The 9,230-nt window shown below is 41.4% G+C and overlaps 1 protein-coding gene across 2 annotated transcripts; it reads right to left on the bottom strand.

Annotated features, from left to right (window-relative positions):
- Positions 1-207: 207 nt before the first annotated feature.
- Positions 208-8,477, bottom strand: mthfsd (methenyltetrahydrofolate synthetase domain containing). 2 transcript variants are annotated; one of them, XM_062386088.1, is made up of 8 exons: positions 8,317-8,477; positions 8,052-8,155; positions 6,836-6,949; positions 6,417-6,530; positions 6,223-6,313; positions 4,704-4,816; positions 4,129-4,254; positions 208-2,121 (listed from the first exon to the last, which is right to left on the bottom strand). In XM_062386088.1, the coding sequence occupies exons 1-8, from the start codon at positions 8,342-8,344 to the stop codon at positions 1,387-1,389; spliced, it is 1,425 nt and encodes a 474-aa protein (XP_062242072.1). In that variant the 5' UTR covers positions 8,345-8,477; the 3' UTR covers positions 208-1,386. The 2 variants fall into 2 exon arrangements, with proteins under 2 accessions (XP_062242072.1, XP_062242080.1); XM_062386096.1 differs by lacking the exon at positions 6,836-6,949 and adding an exon at positions 7,014-7,127.
- Positions 8,478-9,230: the final 753 nt, after the last annotated feature.

Genomic DNA, 9,230 nt, shown 5'->3' on the forward strand with positions numbered 1-9,230 from the left:
TCATCCCTCTGTGTTTGATCAATTTCATTAGTAATCTCAGATGTTTAAGTTTAACATCTCACCTTAAATTACTACCTCATCAGAAGGGTAATTGTGAGATCGTCATGATAGTTTGAGGCTTCTGTTACAACTGGTCAGACAGTGAAGGATTCAACATCCATCCCATTCATTCTTGGCTTAAAAATAAAGACACCAAGGCCGAACAGGTACAGCCAAACTCTTTAATGGAGAGTGTTACTGTGAGATGCATTACAAACAGATACATGAAGATAGTAACAGTGCAGCCATGTATCTCTCAAACTAATGGTAACTAACCAGAGAGAATGTCATGGAGACAGTTTTATCAATAACGGTACAAATCACTGCTCGAATGCACACACTGAAAAGAAACTTAGCCAGTCGAAAGCACAGAAAACAAAAATCAAGGAGCTTCGGCTCTTAACAATCCTCCAAATGTCTTATTCTTAAATAAAATAAAATAGCTTAAGATATTGATATGAAATGCATAGACAATCATGTTTATTTTTAGATAATGCCTAAATTCAGACTAATGTGCAAATACAACTTAAAAAAAAACAAAATTCAAATGCACCCTTAAATCATGGCTAATGAAATGCATTATATCGTCTATAATCAAATTAGGAGGTAGCCTGAAGTTCTGCAGGTGTTTTCCCACATTTGGTTGAAACTGCTTGGGATTTATGGCAACTTGTGTCAAATGCTGAAAAAAAGTAGAATAGAGTGGTCATGGTCAATTCAAAAACTTTTGTGGTCAAAAACTGTGGTATATATGGATATGCTGTATATTATTAGTAGACAAATATTTTTAATTTTTACTGCCGTGCCTCATGAGCCAGGCATTGTCCGGGTTATATAAATTGAGTAAGTGGCCACAGGGTGGCGCTACCTGCAACAAAAACTGGCTGGCTCTTCTTTAAATGTATCGAGATTCACGAAAATAAGACAAACGGGTCTGCAACGCGACTTTGGAGGAGGAACTACTGATAGCTGGTTGTGGAAATAAAAGAGAGGAAGCCTTTTACAATGAATTACTGGAAAAAAAATATATATCACCTTCGGAAAATGAGGGCTCTCGGTACAGACCAAGTGTGTGTCAATAAGACAAGGCACTCAGGTGAGTTGGTTAAGTATGAACAAAAACAAATATGTAGTGAAATACTTTGATGCTGCGATTCAGCAGTTATATGTTTACATATTGCTGTTGCACGATATATTCACATATTGTCACTTTCGCAGTCTTTGTTGAAAGTTTTCTTAAGAAACGAGGTCCTCTTGTAAATAAATCTAGAAAAATTAAAAACCCAGCTAAACTCTTGTGAAGGTGTTAAAGGTTGCACCATCCTTAATACTTCCTGCCCTGTGTTTTTACTGCTCAGTCTCCTCAGCTGCGTCACCCTGGCTATCTGTTGATGCTGCTATCGGTTTCTCAGCTGCTGATGGTCTTGGTCTCCGATTGGACTGTCCGGACCTCTTCCCCCCTCGTTGGCTCTTGGCCAGCTCAGCCTGCAGACTCTGACCATTCAGACTGAGACCCTGCAGAGCCTCCAGGGCCTGCTCGGCAATCTGGGGGTCGCTGTAGTCAAGGAAGGCCCTGTGTTGAGCTCCCTGCCAGGTGAGCCTCAGCGGAGCGGCCTCCCTCTCTCTGAGGGCAGTTTTCAGCTCACTAACACGTATCCCTGCAGGGATCCCCCCCAGGTAAACTGTGGTCACACTCAGGGGGAGCTTACGCTGAGTCACGACTTCACCCTCCCTTTCCTCTTGGCCCTTCTCCCTCCATCCACCTCTCCCCTTTCCTCTCTCACCGCCTTCTCCCTCATCCTCTCTCCTGCCATTTCCTCTGTTTTCTTTCCTCACTCTAGGTGGACGTGGTCTGGCTCTCTGTTCTCCCTCTGCTCTATTCTCCTGTCTGGATTCCCCCTCATCATCCTGCTGAGTGTTCTGCCTTGGCCTCCTCCTGGGTTGTCTTCTGGGTGGACCGGCGTGAAGACCAGGCTCTGGAGCAGCGGGCACCTCCCCCAGCGTTACATCCTTTCCAAGCTGTTCCTCCAGATCACGCAGTTCCTTCAGGATGGGAATCTTCTCCAGCTTTTCAATGTCCAGCTGAAGACACAAAAACAAGCTCGGTGAGTCTGAAATGGGAGGGGTCTCTCTCTCACACACTCACAGCAAACGAACAGCCCTGCTCAGAGCCATTGCTGCTTACCTACAAATTACTTAAATTAGAAAAACAAAAAAAAGGGGAAAAGCTGACAAATGAATTACCATTATTCCATCCTGGTCCCAGCCCATGGTACATTAATAACTTTCTTTATAGCAGCAGGACATTACATTTCCCAAGCAGTTAAAAATAAAGTCTACTTCTGATTTGTTGGGTCTTAAAGTGTGTCGGCAGCCTTTGATGCTGACCAGTCCTGTAAAGGATATACGGGGCTATTGTTTTTACAATGGCCTGCCTGACCCGTCGTTCCCCTGCCCCTGCAGAGCCGAGCTGGCTGGGCAGAGGGCGGCTTTGATGATCAGACATGGCCTTCCTGCCTGTGAGGTCACTGGGTCCTGTTTACTTACATGCGTGTCTGAAGGAAACTAAGAGGTTACACACAAACTCTCCACATGATAAGAATAACACCCAACAATGTCCAATAAAAGACAAATTATCAGGTGAAAAAGCACATGGTAGCTCGCTGCCAGTGTCAGTAAATCAGAAGCAGATTAAGATGAAGTTTTAAAACTACACTCACAGTTGATATTTATTTGGGACATCTTTCTCTGGATGATTTTGAATCGTGCTTTATAGATTGATTTTACTGCATAGGCATTGTATACACTGTATATAAAAAAAATACAGTGTGAATTATACGTATTATACCCGCTTAAAAAACTGAACAGATTGAATGTAGAGGTCCACTGCTGCAGTGTGGTATAATGTCCATTAGAAGGCAGTGTCTACCAAAGAGAGGGACTTCACAGTATTAATAGGAGCATCTCTGTATAAAGCTGCTCTACCAGTTTAGATCTGATCTCATGAAAGAGTCATAAAGATGAGTAGGCTGCTACTTTAAATCAGATTAGAAGACACCTGAAACTGCTCCACAATATAAAACACACTACATAAACAAAATGCTGTGCTGCCACACAGGTTTTGTCTGCAGTAGGATCATTTTGTTTTAGCTGTCGACCCAATATTGATACATTTCAACACCAAATACATGATCATAGTGTTGAGGTGACGTAAATGTACCTGAATGTTTTCACATAAACCACAAATAACATCAAATTTGAGTTAAATCCAAATCAGAGGTACTAAAATGTGGTAGAGCCTATAAAGAGAAACTGTCTCAGTTGCGTGAACGCATGCACGAAACCAGGACCCTGAAATTACAGCAAATAAATTGAATTCAGCCCTCAATTTTATCATTGCTTACTCCTATGACTTAGGTATTTTTAATGTCTACAATTTGATGTGGCTTCTATACATCTGCCTCTGTCCACCTGCTGTTAAACATCTGTGTGCTACAGTTCAGATAATTTGTTTAACTATTAAATTATGTACAAGATAGATTAGATTCAACTCATTGCACAGTACAAGTGCTTATACAACGAAATGCAGTTTAGCATCTAACCAGAAGTGCAAAAAAAGGAGTTAAAGTTAAAGAGTATTGTGCGTATTTGAAATGTAACTAAATAAGATATGTACAGTAGCAAATAATATATGGAATAATTGAGTATTAACAGGTATTGTATGATATAAGAACTATAAGCAGTAACTCACAACTCTTATTGTGTATTACTTTTTATACTTAGCCAATACAACTTATACAACTGCTCCAAATTTTAGGAACATAAAACACTTAAGTATTGAAACTATGATGGGTTGCCTTTAACTTAAATGTAAAGTTAATGATTTTGTGCATTTTTCTATAAACTCTCCATTTCTGTTTTGGTCTGTGTCCGCCGTCATTGGATGGATGACAAGAAATAAAGGGAGGAAGAGAAACCAGGGTTCACAGGCCACCTCTTTGGTTACTATGGTGCCCATTTGAATCAACTAAACATCCTGTAAATTTACAATAGCACATAACACAACAAAGAAAAGGGACTTAAATGTACCTTAGTCCAGATGATTCCCTGTGGCTTGGGTGACTGGCAATTGGTTTTGATAACTCTGGTGGGTGTGAGGATGTAGTCCACGGTCAGGTCATGACTTTCCATCAGCTCCTCCGGAATGTCCAACACCTAAAGCACATATATACACATTAGCCCTGACATAATGGTTGATGTGTTCCACCAAACCGGGAGGGGCGGTGTGGCCTAGTGGTCAGAGTGGTGGCTCTCCAACAAGAAGGTTGCCGGTTCAAACCCCACTCTCTCCCAGCTGCATGCCGAACTGTCCTTGGCAAGATACCGACCCCCTAAATGGCCCCTCATGAATGTTGAGTGTACTAATTGTAAGTCGCTTTGGACAAAAGCGTCAGCCAAATGACATGTAATGTAAAAACCGGTACAGTACAGTTTCAACATTTAAGCTAGAAGACAATTGTCAGTTGAAATCATGATTTCTTAGAAAATGTATTCTTACCATTTACTTCTAGATATTACTAACCCCAAGGCTATGGTGTTTGTCATGTTTTTCATTTAATAACAAGTATGATAAAAAACTGGTTTGTTTAGTAGGGTTCACTGACCTGGCAGTCATGAACCACAGTAACCACCACAGTTGACTCATCCACAGCTCCCATCGAAGCCATCATGCCATACTCCAGATCAGCATAGCCCTCTCCCTTTCCAATGCGAAAGCCTACGAGATGAGCAGAGGCCAAGGAAATGTGTTAAGTCGGTATTTGTATACAGAGTTCAGCAGTGCACACATAAGATAGACCTGTGGTATGATTCAGACATTTTACCTTGCATATTTGCGTTTGTACATTTGTCTATTCACATTCTGTATTTTTTCCTAACTGCGTTGTGTAGTGGCAAGGATTTTCTCTTGACCAGTGCAACAGATTCATTTAATGTGTATCAAGCTGAAAGTGGCAACATCTGCACTAAGCTCAAAATTGTGCAAAGAAAAAGGATTTTAATGTAAAAACTGCACTGAATTATACCACACCGACATGTAAAAGGCAGCTGTTGAAACGTTTTCAATTTAGGAAAATAACTTATTTAAATGTAGTCTGATGGGAACCCAATGAAACATACCCTTTATGAGAACCATGTGGCGGCGTGCACTTGGAGCTATTTGGAAATGTATGCATTATGGTAAACATGTCTGTCCCACTGGAGCACTGCACCAGTTATCTCCAGGCATTTTGATGAAGACCAAAATGCATTGTGAGTGATGAGACAATTTACGAAGAGTGGGAAGAACAGAGGAGAACTCACAAGGAGCCGAACGGATCCAACCTCACACACACACCTGCCCCATTTTCATACGTGTACCTCCTCAAATCTCTGACAGGACGTCTCAGTGCCACAACCACCTCAACACAATATTTAACATGAGGACCTTTGTCACACAACTTCAATCAGTCCCTTTAAAATGTAATTTTCCAGTGTACTTAACAACCTTTTGAACATTTAACGTCAAATTGACAAAGTTGTGGTTTATCAGAGTCTGTTTTTGATAACAGACAGTGAAAGTGCAGTCATATTCACTGCACCATGACAGTATATTACACATTAAACAAGAAATAACACTGATTATTCTGCTTCTCACGAGCTACCACTATACGTAAACAGAAATAAATATGTATGGTGAAATAATTTTCTTTTGAAAGGGGTTATATACACTACGTTGTTCATTATCATTATAATTAAGTGATCCATCCATAAGTGTATACCGCTTATCCTGTAAGAGCCGTCACAGAAGCCAGAGCCAATCAGGGCTGACATTGGGCGATTGGACAATTACAGTCAATTTAAAGTCTCAGCCTAACCTAACCCCTATGTGCATGTCCTTGACTGTGGGAGGAAGCTAAAGTACCTGGAGAAAATCAACTCGGAACAAAGGGAGAACAGGCAAACCCCTGAGGAGCTGGGATTCAAACCAAGTAACCTTCCTGCTGTGAGGGGACAGTGCTAACCCCTGCACAATGCACCACTCCCATTTAAAAGTTCAAATTGGTAACTTGTTTAATCTTGCAGTATTTCATAGTATTGGCACGTTGAGGTGGTAAAACCTTGGGAGAAATGCCGACCTGTTACCTTTCTCCGACACCGCCACCGAGCCAACCACCACCAGATCTACCTTCACCTTCGCATCAAGGCCAACCGGCACACTGAAGTCTCTCACACCCTGAAGGAGAAGGGCAGAACCGATGGAGAGAGATGAAAATGGAAACAGGCTAAAAGTTTGGAGTTTATGAATCCTACAAGATTTGTTCAAAATGAGTTCAAACCTGAGAGGAAGAGCAAACGCGAAGCTGTTCTTTGTTGGCCCCTTCAGGAGGAGTTATCTTGTTGAACAGACCTGTACGCAGCCGAGGTGTCGGGACCAGTAGAGTCTTCTGAGCCTGCAGAGGATATTCAAAAATTATCCAACAAACATCTGCAGTAATTCAACATGCAGAGTGATAAAGGATGGCAAGTTATTCAGTGAGTGATGGTGAAAAAAAATTCAATTGGTAGATTCTAATTCAGCATATGCTAAGTATAGCCGTGCCTTAAATGTCAATCATATGCTTTTCTATAACAAAATAAATATCCAATTTGAACCCCTACATGTGGGTCGAATTGACATTGTTACAAAAAATATAAGAAAGCCTAAATCTGCTGTACAGCTCGAGGCTCTGAGCTTTTTCCCAGAATGCAGTGCTACCTGCAGCACTGCCAGCCGAGCCCCCTCCAGAGGTTTGTCCGGATCCACCTTCACTTCAGTTGTGTTGGTGAACTCCTCCAGCTCAGACACCTTGGCACAGGCTGTGAAGGCACCCTGGTTGGAAGGAAAGGAGGATGATGTTCACATGTATATCAACACACAAACACAGTTCACTTACTTCCAGTGTGACAAAGCGTGCCTGCTTCTGGGGTGTGTCAGGGTTTACTTTGACTGTCTGGCTGGACTTGAACTCCTGCAGGTCTGCAAGCCTGTCACATGCTTGACTTGCACCCTGGCCATTGAATGCAGAGCAGAGGAGATGCATGGATATACAAATAGCAGGGAAATTAGTCTTCGAAAATTCCACACAATCAGTAAAATACCCTGGGGCCATTATTAGCTCTGCCAAGGAGGTTATATTTTCATCTGCATTAGTCTTTAAATTAATAGGATTATGCAAAAAGTACTGGATGTATTACCACGAAACTCCAAAGGATGCAATATGACCCTAGAAAGAACCAATTAACACTTGTTCATTTCTCAGAAATAGTTCAGGGATCTTGACGATTATGAGTCTGTGCTGTTTGAATAACAAAAAAAATCTGGACCCAGTTAATTTAAATGTGGTTTCAAAAAAGAGTCTGGTTAACACTCCAGCCAGTCTTATTGTAAGAGTGATGTTAACCTCGATACTAACATGCTTATGTACTTTACAAAATACAAACCAGGATAATATATAAATAAATGTAGTATTATTATTGTTAGCGTTATAATTAAAATCATCAAGTTTATGATGGCTGATAAACAGTTACCTTGTTTGAATTCTTGAAAATATGATACAGTATTTGGCTGATAAACGCTTTCACATTCCACTTAATGCACTTGAATATTAATATGAAAATATATATATTTTTAAATAAATATCATGATATACTACTGTTCTCCTAGTCTTTGTTCAGTCCGTGTCGTTCTAATGAACTTTGTGTTGGACGTGTGTCTCGTCATCTCGAGCTTGTGTTTGTAACATGACTGCTTGTGGTTTCCAGCTAACACGTGGTCTCCGTACAAACGGCACATGGAGCGATCCGCCCGTGTGCCTCCACTCCGCGTGAAGGACTCATCCACGGAGCGGACATGAACGTGACGGTGCATCCGAGTTAACCGTTAACCGGTATGTGTCACGTGGCTCTCGGTAGAGAAAACGGGCTCAACGTGCCTTGAAGTTGGGGATCCTGTTGTGAACAGGCCTCGGGAAGTTGGCCAGGTTCTTCTCCTCGATGTAGTCCCACACGCGCTGGCGGATGTCCCACTTCGACGCTCCTGAGCACAACACACGGCGGGATTCACATTTTAAACACATTTCTGATCGACTGAGGCAGGAATCGGCCTCAACCGAGGTACAAACATTTACATGTGCTCCGCTGCGACATGTGTCGATTCACTTCTAAAGACAAAACAGACCACGTGACGACGGAACGTACCGGGGTTTATGGTGATAACAGGCTCCATCGTGTTGCTGGTGATTCCGATGATTTTCTATTCAGATCTCCGCTTCACATCACACAGACAAACCTCACATGTGCGCTCGGTAACATGATACTGAGGGAACAGCTGCCTGTCAGTGTTTATCACTGCTACGGCGGCCCGGGAGCACCAGTCTTAACGAAACGCGAAGCAGAGGGCGGGTTTAGAGTTGGCAGGATTTTTACTTGCGAAGTTTTGTTTGCTAACATGACATAACATAACATAACATAACATAACATAACGCAACCCAATATTACTATATCAGAATACGTTACAATTTGGGTCAAACTGATAATCGTTTCTTACTTGAAAAATTGTATAAACTTATATTTTTATTTTATGAAAATAAGAATGACATCGGAGTAGACATTTTACTTTTAATTTAATATGTTGATTGTGTAGTGTATGATTTTCGGTGGTTTTCTGGCATGACTCTACCTGTGAGTGTCACATTGCGCCTCTAGAGGGCGATCTCTTTTAGCAGATGGTGCTCAGCAGTTTGAAAATCCTGCTTTTTTGAAGGCTCAGATTGACATCAAGTATCTAAGATAAGTGGATTTATTATCCAGTGCTCTTCTTCTAAATTACACTTTAAAATCTGAACAATTGGCTCATTGTCAGTTTTAACAACTTTCCTATAAATGTGTCCATATTGCACTGTCATGCACACACTCATGTATATTCTCTTAATTCTATTTAGCAATGACATTTAACCCTAACTTTGAAAATCTCAAATAAATGCCCGATCGTTACCTAAATCTTAATCTAACCCAAAAACCAAGTCATATAAACTCAAACCGCCTTTTGAAAGGGTTTTGCCTGCAGCGAAAGGCCAAATGTCATCACTTCCCCCAAATGCCCTCAGTAAAAG

Source organism: Platichthys flesus, chromosome 1 (genome assembly GCF_949316205.1).
Source record: "Platichthys flesus chromosome 1, fPlaFle2.1, whole genome shotgun sequence".
NCBI classification, from domain to species: Eukaryota; Metazoa; Chordata; class Actinopteri; order Pleuronectiformes; family Pleuronectidae; genus Platichthys; species Platichthys flesus.